The sequence below is a fragment of the Coregonus lavaretus genome (assembly GCF_964263955.1).
Source record: "Coregonus lavaretus genome assembly, chromosome: 8".
NCBI classification, from domain to species: Eukaryota; Metazoa; Chordata; class Actinopteri; order Salmoniformes; family Salmonidae; genus Coregonus; species Coregonus lavaretus.
This window is the reverse complement of record NC_139995.1, coordinates 10,747,290-10,767,715: the sequence shown is the minus strand read 5'-3', so window position 1 is coordinate 10,767,715 and position 20,426 is coordinate 10,747,290. Positions and strand designations below refer to the sequence as shown.

The 20,426-nt window shown below is 41.7% G+C and overlaps 2 protein-coding genes across 2 annotated transcripts in view; both read left to right on the top strand.

Annotated features, from left to right (window-relative positions):
* Positions 1 to 209: 209 nt before the first annotated feature.
* LOC311134227 (F-actin-capping protein subunit alpha-1-like) lies at positions 210 to 18,000 on the top strand. The gene is made up of 10 exons (XM_084167836.1): positions 210 to 285; positions 13,468 to 13,531; positions 13,646 to 13,697; positions 13,789 to 13,852; positions 14,012 to 14,218; positions 15,373 to 15,452; positions 15,600 to 15,678; positions 15,855 to 15,926; positions 16,337 to 16,399; positions 16,489 to 18,000. Exons 1-10 carry the CDS (start codon positions 247 to 249, stop codon positions 16,627 to 16,629), a joined length of 861 nt encoding a protein of 286 aa, XP_084023962.1. The 5' UTR covers positions 210 to 246; the 3' UTR covers positions 16,630 to 18,000.
* Positions 18,001 to 20,278: 2,278 nt separating this feature from the next.
* Positions 20,279 to 20,426, top strand: part of mov10a (Mov10 RNA helicase a) — a 13,425-nt gene continuing 13,277 nt past the window's right edge. The window contains exon 1 of the mRNA XM_084167923.1: positions 20,279 to 20,426. This exon is cut by the window's right edge and continues 301 nt beyond it. The gene's annotated coding sequence lies outside the window, so the exon portion shown is untranslated.

The following is a 20,426-nucleotide window of genomic DNA, read 5'->3' as shown; positions in this document are numbered from 1 at the left end:
TACAAAACGCAGTCCCCTCTGTTTGTTACAGAAAACTGTATGGAGATGAGAAAATTAGCAGACTGTTGGCCAAAATCCATCTCGCTCCATCTTCTCCCACTGCCGGCCACTGAGCTTCCTCTCATCACCATATTTGGTAGTGAGTTGTTTCACATTTATACATCCGGTGAAATATCTGGCTAATTGTTCTGTCTATGGTGACACTGTGTAGTCGCAGATCAGCAGAGGTTTGTCTGTTGAGCCAAGATGGCCGATTTTGAAGAACAGCTCACTGGGGAAGAGAAGGTAGCTACATAACTAGTCAGTATTTTGATAAGCTTTGCTCATTGTTTTACGACGTTTAGTAATTTAGCTAGGTTGTATCCGTCCTAAATTATTTTTGCTGCAAAAATAACGTTAGCTAGTTTACTAAGCTAGTACCTAGATCAAGTTTGCTGGCTGGCTAGCGTTACCCAGTTAACGTTAGTTACAAACATCTTTGAACTAATTATCCTGCCTGAAGCTAAACTTTAGCCTATGCTAGATCCTGCTAGCGAACAAACTGACGGGGAGTTAATTGTGATCCAACTAGCTACATACTCCATACACATCATGTAAATAATACCGGACACGAGAAGCAGTTTGCTGACTGCTTAGCTACTGTACAGTCTGTAGCTAGTCAAAAATGTTTGTATAAGTTAGCCACCTTAGCCAACGATTAGCTATGTGCCTTAAGTCTGACAGTTTAGCTAGGCTTTGCCATTTGGCTTTTGCACGCTAGTTAGCTACTAGTGGCAATTGTCCCATCGAGTCAGGTAGCTGCTATCCAGCAATACATGTTGATAAAGTTGTTCATAGGTTATTTGCAAATAACGTACAGTATAGCTAACGTTCACTAGCATATGCCTTTTAGTCTATGAAAACATTTATTAGCAAGCTAGCTAGATAGTTAGCCCCTACTTCTTGTATTGCCTACAACAGACTCCAGTCTCCACACCCTGCTAGACACAACTCAGAAGAACATAGCCATAGGTATCATTCTATTTATTATCCCATTTTCTGTCTTGATGGTAACGTTAGTACATTGCCCCTAGCCGATTGACTATAACAAACAGGACTGTCAAACATTAAATAAAAATGGTGATTAATTGCAAATTCTGAATTTGCTCAAATGAAGATTTTTCATTTAAAAAAAACATTACAATACTTATTGGGTTTGTCTAAAGCAGGGGTGTCAAACTCATTTTAGCTCAGGGGCCACATGGAGGAAAATCTATTCCCAAGTGGGCCGGACCCGAAAAAATCATGATATATATATATATATATAACTTAAAAACAACAACTTCAGATTGTTTTCTTTGTTTTAATATGATCAACATACAACATAAAGCTGGAGCCTGAGGACAGTGTGTCCAAAATAGTACAAGCACAACATCACTATTAATCATAAAACACGTCAAGTTTATTTGAAAATTCTAAAGAAAAAGAACACACAAACACACAATTTTTTATTATTTTTTTATTTCACCTTTATTTAACCAGGTAAACCAGTTGAGAACAAGTTCTCATTTACAACTGCGACCTGGCTAAGATAAAGCAAAGCAGTGCGATAAAAACAACAACACAGAGTTACATATGGGGTAAAACAAAACAAAGTCAAAAATACAACAGAAATACATATAATATACAGTGTGCAAATTTAGCAAGTTATGGAGGTAAGGCAATAAAATAGGCTATAGTGCAAAATAATTACAATTTAGTAATAACACTGGAATGATGTGCAAGAGATGATGTGCAAATAGAGATACTGGGGTACAAATGAGCAAAATAAATAACAATATAGGGATGAGGTAGTTGGGCGGGCTAATTTCAGATGGGCTGTGTACAGGTGCAGTGATCGGTAAGGTGCTCTGACAACTGATGCTTAAAGTTAGTGAGGGAGATAAGTGTCTCCAGCTTCAGAGATTTTTGCAATTTGTTCCAGTCATTGGCAGCAGAGAACTGGAAGGAATTGCGGCCAAAGGAGGTGTTGGCTTTGGGGATGACCAGTGAGATATACCCGCTGGAGCGCAGACTACGGGTGGGTGTTGCTATGGTGACCAATGAGCTAAGATAAGGCGGGGATTTGCCTAGCAGTGATTTATAGATGGCCTGGAGCCAGTGGGTTTGGCGACGAATATGTAGTGAGGACCAGCCAACAAGAGCGTACAGGTCACAGTGGTGGGTATTATATGGGGCTTTGGAGACAAAACGGATGGCACTGTGATAGACAACATCCAATTTGCTGAGTAGAGTGTTGGAGGCTATTTTGTAAATGACATCGCCGAAGTCAAGGATCGGTAGGATAGTCAGTTTTACGAGGGCATGTTTGGCAGCATGAGTGAAGGAGGCTTTGTTGCGAAATAGGAAACCGATTCTAGATTTAACTTTGGATTGGAGATTCTTAATGTGAGTCTGGAAGGAGAGTTTACAGTCTAACCAGACACCTAGATATTTGTAGTTGTCCACATACTCTAGGTCAGACCCGTCTAGAGTAGTGATTCTAGTCGGGTGGGCGGGTGCAAGCAGCGTTCGGTTGAAGAGCATGCATTTAGTTTTACTAGTGTTTAAGAGCAGTTGGAGGCTACTGAAGGAGTGTTGTATGGAATTGAAGCTCGTTTGGAGGTTTGTTAACACAGTGTCCAATGAAGGGCCAGATGTATACAAAATGGTGTCGTCTGCGTAGAGGTGGATCTGAGAGTCACCAGCAGCAAGAGCGACGTCATTGATATACACAGAGAAAAGAGTCGGCCCAAGAATTGAACCCTGTGGCACCCCCATAGAGACTGCCATAGGTCCAGACAACAGGCCCTCCGATTTGACACATTGAACTCCATCTGAGAAGTAGTTGGTGAACCAGGCGAGGCAGTCATTTGAGAAACCAAGGCTATTTAGTCTGCCAATAAGAATGCTGTGGTTGACAGAGTCGAAAGCCTTGGCCAGGTCAATGAAAACGGCTGCACAGTACTGTCTATTATCGATCGCGGTTATAATATCGTGCCTCATATATGCCTCAGTGATTAACAGAACTGTTTCACAGATCACAGAACTATATCAGGGTGTCATTTCTCAGGCAGAAATGTAGATAAAAATAATGAAATCCTGTTCCCCAAACAAGTGCAAGAACCACAGAGTCAAGAATAGGTTAAATATACAAATAAAATAAAATCAATTAAAAACAATAGCACATCAACATAAAAACATATAAACATAAAGCTGGAGCCTGAGGACAGTGTCCAAAAGCACAACATCACTATTAATCATAAAACACCAAGTTATTTGAAAGTTCTGAGGACAAAGAACACACAAACACACAATGCCTCAGTGATTCACAGAAGTATATCACAGATCACTGAACTATATCAGGGTGTCATTTCTCAGGCAGAAATGTAGATAAAAATAATGAAATCCGGTTCCCCAAACAAGTGCAAGAACCACAGAGTCAAGAATAGGTTAAATATACAAATAAAATCAATTAAAAAACAATAGCACATCAACATAAAAACATATAAACATAAATCTGAAAGCGTTGCTCAAACTCCCGTAACAGTCCCGTTATTTTATCTTTGAACCGCTTCATGTCTGCCACATGTTGGGTCGCGCACACATTTTTCAGACAGGGGAAGTGAGCTGCATCACCACCGGCAAGTTGCGTCTCCCACAATGACAGCTTCAACTTGAAAGAACGTATGCTGTCATAATACTGCGTGACAACTTTGTTGCGCCCTTGCAGCTGTTTGTTCAAGTTATTCAGGTGCTCTGTAACATCCACCATAAATGCAAGGTCCTGCATTCATTCTGCGGAATGAAATTCTAACACTGGTTTGCCCTTTTCTTCCATGAACTGTTCAATTTCTTCTCGTAAATCAAAGAAACGCCTCAGCACAGCACCTCGGCTTAACCATCTTACCTCAGTGTGGTATGGCAGGCCATAGATGTGGTCTTTCTCTCTGAGAAGGCTGTCAAACTGACGGTGATTCAGGCTTCTGGATCGGATGAAATTAACAGTTTGGATGACCACCTTCATGACGTTATCCATCTTTAATGACTTGCAACACAAAGCCTCCTGGTGCAAAATACAGTGAAAAGTCAAAAAATCACATCCTCCATTTGCAGATTGCACTTTCTCTCTGAACTTTGTCACAACGCCTGCTTTTTTCCCGATCATTGAGGGCGCACCATCTGTAGCCAGGCTGACAGCGCGGGACCAGTCCACTCCGACCCTGTCCAGCGCGCCGACGAGTGCGGTTAAAAATATCAGCTGCTGTCGTTGTATCTGTCATCGGCACCAACTCCACGAACTCCTCGGTGACGGTCAATGTGTCATCAACTCCGCGGATGAAAATGGCCAGTTGTGCAACATCTGTAATGTCTGTGCTTTCATCAATTGCAACCGAAAATGCAATAAATGACTTTACTTTTTGCTTCAACTGGCTGTCCAAATCCACTGAAAGATTGGAAATCCTGTCTGCAACTGTGTTTCTTGTCAGGCTGATATTTGCAAAAGCCTGCCGCTTTTCAGGGCACACAATCTCCGCTGCCTTCATCATGCATGTTTTTACAAATTCACCCTCACTAAATGGTTTTGAAGCCACTGCGATTTCATTAGCAATGAGGTAGCTAGCTTTCACTGCAGCGTCACTGATGTCTCGGCTGTGAGTAAACACAGACTGCTGTTTCTTCAGACCCGCCAACAGTTCATTCACCTTCTCTCATCTCCGCTGTCCTTGAAAGTTGTCATATTTGTCGGCATGAAGACTCACATAGTGGCGACGAAGGTTATATTCTTTCAGCACTGCAACATGCTCTGAACACACCAAACATACAGCTTTCCCATTCAATTCCGTGAAGAAATAGGATGACAATTTTTCTTGGAACACTCTGCACTCTGCGTCCACTTTTCTCTTTTTTGACAGAGACATATTGGGGCAATGAGGGTGCCAAAGCACATAATGTTAAAAGTAGAAGCCGTAATAAATATTGCGGGCAAAACAAAGTAGCTCATTGGCTGCACGTGCTTGACCTACTTGCTCTGCCCCGGTATAAACAGTTTGCTTGCTTAACACAATTGCTATTGCGCCATCCAATGGACGCAATTGGAACAGCAGTTTATTTTATTGAAAAATTGCAGCGCATTTTTATACTTTACAAAATTATTATTATTATTATTATTATTATTATTATTATTTATTTTTTTATCATCTCGCGGGCCGGATTAAACCCGTTTGCGGGCCTGATCCGGCCCGCGGGCCGGACGTTTGACACCCCTGGTCTAAAGTAACGGTTAGCACAATTAGGTAACTGGAAAAAGCACACTTTTTATATAAAAAAAAAAGCACACAAAAATATAAACGCAACAATTTCAAAGATTTTACTGAGTTACAGTTCATATAAGTCAATTTAAATAAATTCAGTAGGCTCTAATCTATGGATTTCACATGACTGGGAATACAGATATGCATCTGTTGGTCACAGAAGAAAAAAAAGGTAGGAGTGTGGATCAGAACCAGTCAGTATCTGGTTCTGATCCACCATTTGCCTCATGCAGCCCGACTAATTTCCTTCGCATAGAGTTGATCAGCCAGTTGATTGTGGAATGTTGTCCCACTCCTCTTCAGTTGCTGTGCGAAGTTGCGGGAACTGGAACACGCTGTTGTACACATCGATCCAGAGCATCCCAAACATGTTCAATGGGTGACATGTCTAGTGAGTATGCAGGCCGTAGAAGAACTGGAACATTTTCAGCTTCCAGGAATTGTGTACAGATCCTTGCGACATGGGGCCGTGCATTAACATGCTGAAACATGAGGTGATGGCGGCAGATGAATAACATGACAATGGGCCTCAGGATCTCGTTATGGTATCTCTGTGCATTCAAATTGCCATCGATAAAATGCAATTTTGTTCATTGTCCGTAGCTGTAGGCTGTCATTGTAAATAAAAACGGACTTGCCTAGTTAAATAAAGGTTAAATAAAATAAAAAAATACCTGCCTGCCTGCCCATACCATAACCCCACCACCATGGCATTGACATCAGCAAACCGCTCACCCACACGACGCCATACACGTGGTCTGTGGTGGTGAGGCCGGTTGGACGTACTGCCAAATTCTCGAAAACAACATTGGAGGTGGCTAATGGTAGAGAAATGAACATTCAATTCTCTGGCAACAGCTCTGGTGGACATTCCTGCAGTCAGCATGCCAATTGAACGATCGCTCAACTTGAGACATCTGTGGCATTGTGTTGTGACAAAACTGCACATTTTAGTGGCCTTTGATTGTCCTGAGCACAAGGTGTACCTGTATAATGATCATGACTGTTGCAACCTAATTGGCTGAACGTAATACGCAACATCTGGGACTAGCATTAGCCACTGTAACATGGTGGAAAATTGTCGCCATCAAATCTAGTTAAGGAGGAAATTGACACCTTTGCAGCCTGAATGGAGATTGTTTTATGTCTGAACCGGTCCATGGGGGATACGAGTGTATAGCCGGCTGCATAGATACCCCTAAATGGAACGACTCAATATCGCCAACTGCCGGTCTTTGAGCTAGTATTTGGGATGGACACCCCGACTGGCACGTGTTTTTTCTGTTGCTCATTAGAAAAAAGTTGGTTTCAGTTTTGGAGGTGTGTTTTCTGACAGATTCTGCGTTTAGTGGAAGCCTATTTCACTTCCTCAAAATCCACAGAATTAATCTAAGAACTCAAGAAAAATGTAATTAATTATATTTTTTTGCCAAGGATGTTTTATTTTACATCTAACTATGGTGTTTGGTGCAGTATTTCTCAAGTTGAGACAACTTGCCCTTTTTTTATGTAAACAAATGGACATCGTCAAATCAAAACCAAACCTTAATTTACCCGTTGTGACGCATGTACAGTGCTGTGAAAGTATTTGCCCCCTTTCTGATTTTCTCTATTTTTGCTACTGAATGTTATCAGATCTTCGACCAAAACCTAATACACTGCTCAAAAAAATAAAGGGAACACTTAAACAACACAATGTAACTCCAAGTCAATCACACTTCTGTGAAATCAAACTGTCCACTTAGGAAGCAACACTGATTGACAATAAATTTCACATGCTGTTGTGCAAATGGAATAGACAACAGGTGGAAATTATAGGCAATTAGCAAGACACCCCCAATAAAGGACTGGTTTTGCAGGTGGTGACCACAGACCACTTCTCAGTTCCTATGCTTCCTGGCTGATGTTTTGGTCACTTTTGAATGCTGGCGGTGCTTTCACTCTAGTGGTAGCATGAGACGGAGTCTACAACCCACACAAGTGGCTCAGGTAGTGCAGCTCATCCAGGATGGCACATCAATGCGAGCTGTGGCAAGAAGGTTTGCTGTGTCTGTCAGCGTAGTGTCCAGAGCATGGAGGCACTACCAGGAGACAGGCCAGTACATCAGGAGACGTGGAGGAGGCCGTAGGAGGGCAACAACCCAGCAGCAGGACTGCTACCTCCGCCTTTGTGCAAGGAGGAGCAGGAGGAGCACTGCCAGAGCCCTGCAAAATGACCTCAAACGGTCAGAAACAGACTCTATGAGGGCCCGACGTCCACAGGTGGGGGTTGTGCTTACAGCCCAACACCGTGCAGGACGTTTGGCATTTGCCAGAGAACACCAAGATTGACAAATTCGCCACTGGCGCCCTGTGCTCTTCACAGATGAAAGCAGGTTCACACTGAGCACATGTAACAGACGTGATAGAGTCTGGAGACTCCGTGGAGAACGTTCTGCTGCCTGCAACATCCTCCAGCATGACCGGTTTGGCGGTGGGTCAGTCATGGTGTGGGGTGGCATTTCTTTGGGGGGCCGCACAGCCCTCCATGTGCTCGCCAGAGGTAGCCTGACTGCCATTAGGTACCGAGATGAGATCCTCAGACCCCTTGTGAGACCATATGCTGGTGCGGTTGGCCCTGGGTTCCTCCTAATGCAAGACAATGCTAGACCTCATGTGGCTGGAGTGTGTCAGCAGTTCCTGCAAGAGGAAGGCATTGATGCTATGGACTGGCCCGCCCGTTCCGCAGACCTGAATCCAATTGAGCACATCTGGGACATCATGTCTCGCTCCATCCACCAACGCCACGTTGCACCACAGACTGTCCAGGAGTTGGCGGATGCTTCAGTCCAGGTCTGGGAGGAGATCCCTCAGGAGACCATCCGCCACCTCATCAGGAGCATGCCCAGGCGTTGTAGGGAGGTCATACAGGCACGTGGAGGCCACACACACTACTGAGCCTCATTTTAACACATCCTAGATCTGAATGAAGGAAATAATCTTATTACATACTTTTCTCTTTACATAGTTGAATGTGCTGACAACAAAATCACACAAAAATGATCAATGGAAATCAAATGTATCAACCCAAAGGAGGTCTGGATTTGGAGTCACCCTCAAAATTAAAGTGGAAAACGACACTACAGGCTGATCCAACTTTGATGTAATGTCCTTAAAACATTACATCAAAGTTGGATCAGCCTGTAGTGTCGTTTTCCACTTTAATTTTGAGGGTGACTCCAAATCCAGACTTCATTCATTCAGATCTAGGATGTGTTATTTTAGTGTTCCCTTTATTTTTTTTGAGCAGTGTATTAGATAAAGGGAACCTGCGTTTACAAATAACAGAAATAATTGATACCACACGTCGCTGTGGAGGAATTTTGGCCTACTCTTGCATGCAGAACTGCTTTAACTCGGCGACATTTGTGGGTTTTCAAGCATGAACTGCTCGTTTCAAGTCCTGCCACATCTCAATTGGGATTAGGTCTGGACTTTGACTAGGCCATTCCAAAACTTCAAATGTGTTGCTTTTTAGCCATTTTCATGTAGACTTGATTGTGTGGTTTGGATCATTGTCTTGCTGCATGACCCAAAGACAACTGGTAACACAACCAGTTATTGAGTATAAGGGGGGCAATTACTTTTTCACACAGGGGCATTGGGTGTTGCATAACTTTGTTTATGAAATAAGTATTTAATTGTTATTTGTTCACTCAGGTGTCCTTTATCTAATATTAGGTTTTGGTTGAAGATCTGATAACATTCAGTATAAAAAAATATGCAAAAGTAGAGAATTTGAAAGGGAGCAAATACTTTTTCACGGCACTGTATGTTCCAAACTCCGTTTTAGACGAGACTGACTTTATGACCAAAATTATCCTATTTATAGTTGGTAGTCATTTTGGACACTTGAATAACTGTTTCTGACTCATATCGATGCCACATAGGCCATTTTCAAAGCGATTCGTTTGCTTTTTAAAGGCAGTCGCTCTTGAACACTTTCAGACAATGCAATTAATTGCAATCAACATTTTATTACAAAAAGTTATCTAACTCTGACAGCCCTAATTACAACAAGGAACTTTTGATTGACCTCTTCTTTGGTATAGTAATCATTAAAGTCATGATCCCATGAAAAAGTCCACACAAACATATACTGTACAACCATATTCACAAGACTTCTTCTAAAGGTAATACATTATCGTAGTGATTGTGGCCATTTCAACCAATTGAGATTGAATCACCAAAAATGAAACAACCTTCATATGAAAGCTTATGTAGCATTCCTGCCGCTTCAATGGAAGGCCCACGGCAGGGATGCGGTCAGATACATGTACAGACCGGTAGAATGAGCATATGTATTTTGCAAATACTGCTTTGTGTGGGAAGGTGCCAAACAGTCTTTGGGAGCATCTACAGTGCTTTCAGAAAGTATTCACACCCCTTGACTTATTCCACATTTTGTTGTGTTACAGCCTGAATTATACATTTATATATTTTTTCTCTCACCTATCTAGACACGACCCAATAATGACAAAGTGAAAACATGCAAATGTATTGAAAAGGAAATACAGATATCTAATTTACATAAGTATTCACACCCCTGAGCATGTTATAATCACCTTTGACAGAGATTACAGCTGTGAGTCTTTCTGGGTAAGTCTATAAGAGCTTTGCACATCTGGATTGTACAATATTTGCACATTATTCTTTTTTAAATTCTTCAATCTCTGTCAAATTGGTTGTTAATCATTGCTAGACAGCCATTGTGAAGTCTTGCCATAGGTTTTCAAGCTGATTTTAAGTCAAAACTGTAACTAGGCCACTCAGGAACATTTAATGTTGTCTTGGAAAGCAACTTTGGCCTTGTGTTTTAGGTTATTGTCCTGCTGAAAGGTTCATTTGTCTCCCAGTGTCTGTTGTAAAGCAGACTGAACCAGATTTTCCTCTAGGATTTAGCCTGTGCTTAGCTCTATTCTGTTTAGTTTTATCCTAAAAAAAAACTCCCTATTCCTTGACGATGACAAGCATACCCATAACATGATGCAGACACTAAAGGTCATTTATTTGCCACATTTTTGGCAGTTCTACTTTGCCTTATTGCAAATAGGATGCACGCTTTTGAATATTTGTATTCTGTACAGGCTTCCTTCTTTTCACTCTGTCTTTTAGCTTAGTATTGTGGAGTAACTACAATACTTAGTATTGTGGAGTAACTCAGTTTTCTCCTATCACAGCCATTAAACTCATCATGTTAACACTAATATTGCACACAGTTAGTCCATGCAACTTATTTTGTGACTTGTTAAGCTAATGTTTACTCCTGAACTTGAGGCTTAACAAGGCCATAACAAAGGGGTTTAATACTTACTTATTGACTCAAGACATTTTAACTCTTCATTTTAAATTAATTTGTAAAAATGTCAAACGACTCAACAGCTTCTACCCCCAAGCCATAAGACTCCTGAATAGCTAATCATGGCTACCCGGACTATTTGCACTGCCCCCCCACCCCATCTTTTTACGCTGCTGCTACTCTGTTAATTATTTATGCATAGTCACTTTAACTCTACTTAAACTACCTCAACTAGCCGGTGCCACCGCACATTGACTCTGCACCGGTACCCCCCTGTATACAGTGAGGGAAAAAAGTATTTGGTCCCCTGCTGATTTTGTACGTTTGCCCACTGACAAAGAAATGATCAGTCTATAATTTTAATGGTAGGTTTATTTGAACAGTGAGAGACAGAATAACAACAAAAAAATCAAGAAAAACGCATGTCAAGAATGTTATAAATTGATTTGTATTTTAATGAGGGAAATAAGTATTTGACCCCTCTGCAAAACATTTCTTAGTACTTTGTGGCAAAACCCTTGTTGGCAATCACAGAGGTCAGACGTTTCTTGTGTTTGGCCACCAGGTTTGCACACATCTCAGGAGGGATTTTGTCCCACTCGTCTTTGCAGATCTTCTCCAAGTCATTAGGGTTTCGAGCCTGACGTTTGGCAACTCGAACCTTCACCTCCCTCCACAGATTTTCTATGGGATTAAGGTCTGGATACTGGCTAGGCCACTCCAGGACCTTAATGTGCTTCTTCTTGAGGCACTCCTTTGTTGCCTTGGCCGTGTGTTTTGGGTCATTGTCATGCTGGATTACCCATCCACGACCCATTTTCAATGCCCTGGCTGAGGGAAGGAGGTTCTCACCCAAGATTTGACAGTACATGGCCCCGTCCATCGTCCCTTTGATGCGGTGAAGTTGTCCTGTCCCCTTAGCAGAAAAACACCCCCAAAACATAATGTTTCCAACTCCATGTTTGACGGTGGGGATGGTGTTCTTGGGGTCATAGGCAGCATTCCTCCTCCTCCAAACACGGCGAGTTGAGTTGATGCCAAAGAGCTCGATTTTGGTCTCATCTGACCACAACAATTTCACCCAGTTCTCCTCTGAATCATTCAGATGTTCATTGGCAAACTTCAGAAGGGCATGTATATGTGCTTTCTTGAGCAGGGGGACCTTGCGGGCGCTGCAGGATTTCAGTCCTTGGTGTGGGGTGGTACAAAATCAGCAGGGGACCAATTGTTTTATTGGTGACTATGGTCCCAGCTGCCTTGACAATCATTGACAAGATCCTCCCGTGTAGTTCTGGGCTGATTCCTCACCGTTCTCATGATCATTGCAACTCCACAAGGTGAGATCTTGCATGGAGCCCCAGGCCGAGGGATATTGACAGTTCTTTTGTGTTTCTTCCATTTGCAAATAATCGCACCAACTGTTGTCACCTTCTCACCAAGCTGCTTGGCGATGGTCTTGTAGCCCATTCCAGCCTTGTGTAGGTCTACAATCTTGTCCCTGACATCCCTGGAGAGCTCTTTGGTCTTGACCATGGTGGAGAGTTTGGAATCTGATTGATTGATTGCTTCTGTGGACAGGTGTCTTTTATACAGGTAACAAGCTGAGATTAGGAGCACTCCCTTTAAGAGTGTGCTCCTAATCTCGTTACCTGTATAAAAGACACCTGGGAGCCAGACATCTTTCTGATTGAGAGGGGGTCAAATACTTATTTCCCTCATTAAAATGCAAATCATTTTTGACATGCGTTTTTCTGGATTTGTTTTGTGTTATTCTGTCTCTCACTGTTCAAATAAACCTACCATTAAAATTATAGACTGATCATTTCTTTGTCAGTGGGCAAACGTACAAAATCAGCAGGGGATCAAATACTTTTTTCCCTCACTGTATATAGCCTCCCTACTGTTATTTAATTTTACTTCTGCTCTTTTTTTCTCAACACTATTGTTGTTTTATTTTACTTTTTTATTAAAAATAAATGCTCTGTTGGTTAAGGGCTGTAAGTAAGCATTTCACTGTAATGTCTGCACCTGTTGTAATCGGCGCATGTGGCCAATAAAATTTGATTTGATTTGAACTTTGACATAATGGGGTATTGTGTGTAGTCCAGTGAAGGAAGAAAAAAAAAAAGTATCTATTTAATCCATTTAAAATTCAGACTAACACAACAAAATGTGGAAAAAGTCAAGGGGTGTGAATACTTTCTGAAGACACTGTAGGCCTAACTGCAGCAACAGCATACACCGACCAGAACTCGGTTGTTATTTTTACATGCACTAGTGAAGAGTTGCAAAGATAGCACAATACAGTGAGCACTTTACATTTATTGTTGAATTAAGCTATATAACCCACACAACCTTTTGGGTCTGAGTATGGACATAAAAACATACATAGGCCTACAATACTGCCACTCTACAAGCGGATTTCAGTGCACTCTAGACTTTCAGGAGGACCCTTATTAAGATATCCTAGCTCCCCCCCCCCCGGTGGAGGCTCTGCCTCTGACACCCACACATGCATTACTGCTGCTAAGAAAAGCTCCTGCCATCTAAGGAGTGGCTTGGACAGAGAAGAGGTAGACTAGTCAGGAAGCCAAGCCAGTCACTGCTCTCTGCTTCACTCTAGAGGCCAGTGTAATATGGCTGTGTCAATAATCTGTCTCTGTGTATAGTATCAGTGGTAGAAATATTCAAATGCGATATCATATAGTACCAAAAATATTAGATTGACAGTCAGCCGTAAAAGCTGTATTGCAAAGTGGATAATAGCCTATTTATCACATATTTTCTTTCCCTCAGGTCCGCATTGCGGCTAATTTTGTCATCCATGCTCCACCTGGAGAATTCAATGAAGTCTTCAACGGTGAGTATGCTTAGAAATGGTAGGATCATTTACTACCCATACAGTTGTTTGTTATACAGTCTGTTAATGCATTGCTGTTGGCAGTCTCTTGATAATGCCATCTCTTGATTTAAGATGTGCGGATACTTCTCAACAATGACAATCTTCTCAGGGAGGGTGCAGCACAGTGAGTAGTATTTTGTTTATTTTATTGATCTACTATATTCTGTTCATGCATTGTTGTGCAAATGTGTGTGTAACCAGCTGTATTTCAACAGTGCCTTTGCCCAGTACAGCATGGATCAGTTCACCCTTGCCAAACTTGAAGGCTATGATGATCAGGTAAGAGGCTCAAGTCACCTGAGCTGTGACTCCTACCCAGCTGTTTTGAAACGGGTTGGTATCATACTGTGACATGTATAGATTCAACACATTAACTGGAAGGTCAATGTAGCAACTGAGGACCTGGATCTGTCTCCCTGTGCTCCATCTCCCCTCCAGGTACTGATCACAGAGCATGGAGACTTGGGCAACGGCCGTTTCTTTGACCCCCACAACAAGCAGTCATTCAAGTTCGACCACCTGAGGAAGGAGGCCAGCGACCCCCAGCCCCACGAGGGAGAGGCGTCTCTCAGACCCTGGAGAGATGCGTGTGACAGCGCCCTGAGGGCCTACGTCAAGGAGCACTACCCCAGTGGCGTCTGCACTGTATGTCCTACCTTTCACCTGCAGGATAGGATTCATGATAATATTATTATCTTTAACCTCTACGGGATCGGTGTCCTGTATACGGGACGGTTGAGCTAACGTGCGCTAATGTGATTAGCATGACTGTTGTAAGTAACAGCAAACTTTCCAGGACATAGACATGTCTTATATGGGCAGAAAGCTTACATTCTTATTAACCTAACTGCACTGTCCAATTTACATTAGCTATTACAGTGAAAAAAGACCATGCTATTGTTTGAGGAGAGTGCACAACAACAAACGTATCATGGCAACTGGTTTGATACATTCACCTCTGAAGGTAAATAATGTACTTATATTCAGTAATCCTGCTCTGATTTGTCATCCTGAGGGTCCCAGAGATTAAATGTAGCATAGTTTTGTTTGATAAAATCCATTTTTATATTCAAATGTAGGAACTGGGTTCTACAGTTTGAACCCTTGCTGTCTCTGTCTCCACACCCTCCCCGCCCGGCCATCTAGATGTGTGAAAGTCAGTGTATAAGCTAATGATCCATGATGTATGACATTCCTGGGAGTGTGTAAACTTACATTTTGGTTTACCATATCATTTTTGTATGTTCTCTATAGTTATGTACTTGAAAATGTATCAATTGACACAAATTTGGCACATTTGGGCAGACTTGATGCAAAATTGTCCAGTATTGCAATGCTTCACTGGATCAATTTGCATACACTGCTGCCATCTAGAGGCCAAAATCTAAATCGCACCTAAACTGCAATATTATATTGTGGCCTTACTCTTGCATTTCAAAGATGATGGAACAAAAAAATAAATAGAAAACGCATGTTTTTTTTGTTTTTTATTGTCTTTTACCAGTTCTAATGTGTTATATTCTCCTTCATTAATTCCACATTTCAACAAACTTCAAAGTGTTTCCTTTCAAATGGTACCAAGAATATGCATATCCTTGCTTCAGGTCCTGAGCTACAGGCAGTTAGATTTGGGTATGTCATTTTAGGTGAAAATTGGGGAAAAAAGGGTCCGATCCTTAAGAGGTTAAAGAGCTTTTCATGCGAAAGCGTTAGTTCTTTCGGACTCTCTCACTGTACCAGTATAGTAGATAAAGATGAGCATGGTAAACATTGACAGAACCTTGTTTTATTCATCACAGGTTTATGGGAAAACTATAGACGGCCAGCAAACCATAATTGCTTGCATTGAAGGTCACCAATTTCAACCAAAGAACTTCTGGTAAGTGACAGTGCAAGTATACTTTTAAGAAGTCTTAATTTAAAATCAATGACAATGCGTTGTGTTTTTGTTTACAACATAATGCCTACTTCTACGACTGTAAGTATGGGTAAGGAGTCAGGACTCTTATTTGATTTGTGTTCTCAGGAATGGCCGTTGCAGGTCTGAATGGAAGTTCAGCATATCCCAATCTACAGCTCAAGTCGTTGGAGTCCTCAAAATACAGGTAGGGTAGTGTCTTATCGCCAAGTATTGTCCTCCATTTTGTCCGGCTGTGTAAAAGCCTGTTCAAAGACAACTGGTTGGGCACAGGCCCCTGAAAGTCAAATTGATATACTGAAAATGTATCTTGTTCTCATGTCATATTGTATATTGCCTCTCACCCCCATCTTGTGGTTATAGGTGCATTACTATGAGGATGGAAATGTGCAGCTGGTTAGCCACAAGGATGTCCAGGAATCCCTCACAGTGAATGTGAGTTCCTCTTTCAGTAGAATGTGCCTACAATCAGTAGCACGAAAGACGTGCTTCTTTTGCAAAGGACACTGGTAATGATAGAACTCTTGAAAAGCATCAGTCAACACTATTAGAGGAGACACTTATTATGCTCTACGGTGGTTTTGTGGCCCATTTCCTCTAGACCTGAACATAAGGTTTAAAAGGAAGTAGAAAGGTGCAGACTAACTGTTCATTGGTGCATGAGGGGAAGTAGGATGAAGTAAAAATCCTTTATGCTAGAGAGATGGTCTTCAATCTCTGTCAAGTTTACAGGCAGTTGTATTGTCAAAGGCATGAATTCTGTTTTCTTTATTAGTCCTTTGGCATGACAACTCTTATCTTACATCAGAGGTGTGACACTCGGTTGTATTCTCTTGTTTTGACAGAATGAGACTCAGACTGCAAAGGAGTTTGTGAAAATCATTGAGGATGCAGAAAATGAATACCAGGTATGCAATTTATGTTTCCTCCCAGTAATATTTTGATAAATTGAAATAAATCAGGGGGGCGAGAATCTAAACATTTGTCTCATTTCCAGACGGCCATCAGTGAGAATTACCAGACCATGTCTGACACCACGTTCAAAGCCTTACGCCGGCAGCTTCCTGTCACCCGCACCAAGATTGACTGGAACAAGATCCTCAGCTACAAGATTGGCAAGGAGATGCAGAATGCCTAGAGGACAGTGTTGGTCGTTCTGTCTGTGTTACTGCAAAGAAAAACTGCGAGAGAACGGGGGAAATCAGAAACGGAGAGTGTGGTCTAATGTGTTTATTTTGTCTGTGTTAAAGAATGCCACGATTTCATTTGTTGTCAGGAGTTGGTATGCTTCGTTCGCCGCGTTACGAGGTAATGCCTTCATTTTAAGAGGACATTCTGATTGGTTGTTTAGCTCTGGCTCATTTGCTAATTTTTCATTTAAACAAAATGCCTTTACTGACACTGTGAAAGTTTGGGTCATTGGGTCATCCCCTCCTGCCCACACGCATACTCATGCTTCAAAATCAGTCATACCCCTCATTTGGTTGTCTGGGTGCCACAGGTAGCAATCTGTTTAAGCCCTGTTTGTAACCCTCCAAGCTCTTCCATTGCTGGCACTATGGCTGGGATTCAAACAAATGCAGATAAACGACCTGTGCATTGTGGTTGATCTTTGGTTAAAGGTGATTTCCGATTGAGCTGCCATCTGCTGCGTTTACAGCTAATGTGATCTCTGTGAATGTCTGGGGAAATTGCCTTTAAAAGCCTATCACTGTGTGCAGTTTGTTAATCTGCGTTGGATTGAATTCCGACCTAAATTATTTTGTATAGGTCTTGGCAAATCTTTCTGTAACCAAAGGTCTCCGAGTGAGGTGTATACTCCTTTTTAATGACTAAATATAGTGCACCACCTCCCCCTCAAAGAAAAGACCCAAGTATCAGCTCTGTTCCCTGCAATCTTTCCCGTGGTAAAGATATGTACTTTGAACTGTTTATTTAAATACGTTTTTTTCATCACACTGAATTAATCTTCATTTCACACACCAGGCAGGCCTACATGCTCGGTTCTCAGTGGTTTAATCAAGCCTAAACAAGTACAGTATCCTCTTATCAGTGATTAGGCTAAGTTAATATATAATACCTATATTCCTTTTTTACCTCCCACACTCCTTCCTTTTAGCTTTTTGCTATATGTTTTTATACAAAATGTCAGAACCATGTATAATAAACAAAAGGAATGAAGAAGTTGCACCAAATGCTATGCTGTAACTATTGTGATCATTAACTGTTAACCAGTATGTAGAAATATTCTGATTGGGGAAATAAATTAAAATCAGAATTGGTGCCAAATGTGTATTTGTGTAAATGCTGGATAGCACTGAAAATACAGTAAAGGGACATCATTTGAATAAAGAAACATTATTGTATATTACTTTATAGTGAAGCACACCTTGAAATGCACCTCTTGACCGTTTACAGATGAAGTATTATACAGATGCATTGTCTGTGTACTGGTACATTTGTGTCCAATGCGTAAAAACGTGTTGGACAATACACTATTTTGACATATTGTCCTCTGCTTTCAGTTCTTGTGTCTCTAAACCAGGGCTCTCCAACCCTGTTCCTGGAGAGCTACCTTCCTGTAGGTTTTCGCTCCAACCGTAACCAAGGGCACCTGATTGGATTGAAAACCTACAGGATGGTAGCTCTCCAGGAACAGGGTTGGAGAGCCCTGCTCCAAACTATTCTATACGGTGCATTCGGAAAGTATTCAGACCCCTTGACTTTTTCCACATTTTGTTACGTTACAGCCTTATTCTAAAATGGATTAAATTGTATTCCCCCCCCCTCATCAATCTACACACAATACCCCATAATGACAATGCAAAAACAGGTTTTTATAAATTTTGGCAAATTTATAAAAAAAATAAACTGAAATATCACATTTACATAAGTATTCAGACCCTTTACTCAGTTGAAGCACCTTTTGGCAGTGATTATAGCCTCGATTCTTCTTGGGTATGACACTACAAGCTTGGTACCTGTATTTGGGGAGTTTCTCCCATTCTTCTCTGCAGATCCTCAAGCTCTGTCAGGTTGGATGGGGAGCGTCGCTGCACAGCTATTTTCAGGTCTCTCCAGAGACGTTCGATCGGGTTCAAGTCCGGGCTCTGGCTGGGCCACTCAAGGACATTCAGAGACTTGTCCCGAAGCCACTCCTGCATTGTCTTGGCTGTGTGCTTAGGGTCGAGGTCCTGTTGGAAGGTGAACCTTCACCCCAGTCTGAGGTCCTGAGCACTCTGGAGCAGGTTTTCATTAAGGATCTCTCTGTACTCCAATTTGTAAGTCGCTCTGGATAAGAGCGTCTGCTAAATGACGTAAATGTAAATGTACTTTGCTCTGTTCATCTTTCCCTCTATCCTGACTAGTCTCCCAGTCCCTGCCACTGAAAAACATCCCCACAGCATGATGCTGCCACCACCATGCTTCACCGTAGGGATGATGCCAAATTTCCTCCAGACGTGACGCTTGGCATTCAGGCCAAATAGTTTAATATTGGTTTCATCAGACCAGAGAATCTTGTTTGTCATGGTCTGAGAGTCCTTTAGGTGCCTTTTGGCAAACTCCAAGCGGGCTGTCGTGCCATTTACTGAGGAGTGGCTTCTGTCTGGCCACTCTACCATAAAGGCCTGATAGGTGGAGTGCTGCAGAGATGGTTGTCCTTCTGGAAGGTTCTCCCATCTCCACAGAGGAGCTCTGGCAGAGTGACCATTGGGTTCTTGGTCACCTCCCTGACCAAGGCCCTTCTCCCCCGATTGCTCAGTTCTTCCGGGCGGCCAGCTCTAGGAAGAGTCATGGTGGTTGGTGGTTCCAAACTTCTTCCATTTAAGAATGATGGAGGCCACTGTGTTCTTGGGGACCTTCAATGCTGCAGAAATGTTTTGGTACCCTTCCCCAGATCTGTGCCTCGACACAATCCTGTTTTGGAGTTCTAGGACAATTCCTTCGATCTCATGGCTTGGTTTTTGCTCTGACATGCACTGTCAACTGTGGGACCTTATATAGACAGGTGTGTCCATTTCCAAATCATGTCCAATCACTTGAATTTACCACAGGTGGACTCCAATCAAGTTGTATAAACATCTCAAGGATTTTCAATGAAAACAGGATTCACCTGAGCTCAATGTCGAGTCTCATAGCAACGGGTATGAATACTTATGTAAATAAGGTATTTCTGTTTTGATTTTGTTTATAAATTTGCAAAAATTCTAAAAACCCGTTTTTGCATTTGTCATTATGGGGTATTGTGGGTAGATTGATGTGGAAAAAAATTAATTTAATCAATTTTAGAATAAGGCTGTAACATAACAAAATGTGGAAAAGGGGAAGGGGTTTGAATACTTCCCGAATGCACTGTATATAACCTTGCCTTCATAATACTCGCATGATAAGTCTTATCTCCACATGCTGTTGTGCTGCTTTGGTGAAAAATGTACAGCCCAGTTAGATTAAGTAAAACATTTGATATATTTTGCATGGATTTAAACAATTTGAAATACACAAAACAAAATCATACCACAATGAACAGGGTAGGGGTGACAGACAACACAATCGCTTTTCTTGGAATACTCAACTGAAAACCTAGATATCCATGTTTTAGATAAGAAATAAGTGATGCGAGATCCATGCCGGATTGTTTGCATCTCGTGCACTTGGTACACAGTTCCACTGTGACGGTTTCAATTGCAGGGATTATGTAACATCGCACTGGGAGGCTATCGTTAAATTCATGTTAACGTAAATACTTTTCTCTTTATCATGAGCATATTTATCTAACATATATCAAATATTAAAGGTACTATGTGATTTAATATGAACACTACATAATTTACACATTCATATTCTGTGAAAGTTTGGTTCAAACTACTTTTCGTTCCTGCGCTCAGTAAGCACCTTGCAGACATGTCCCTGAAACGCTTAAACAGTATTTACTGA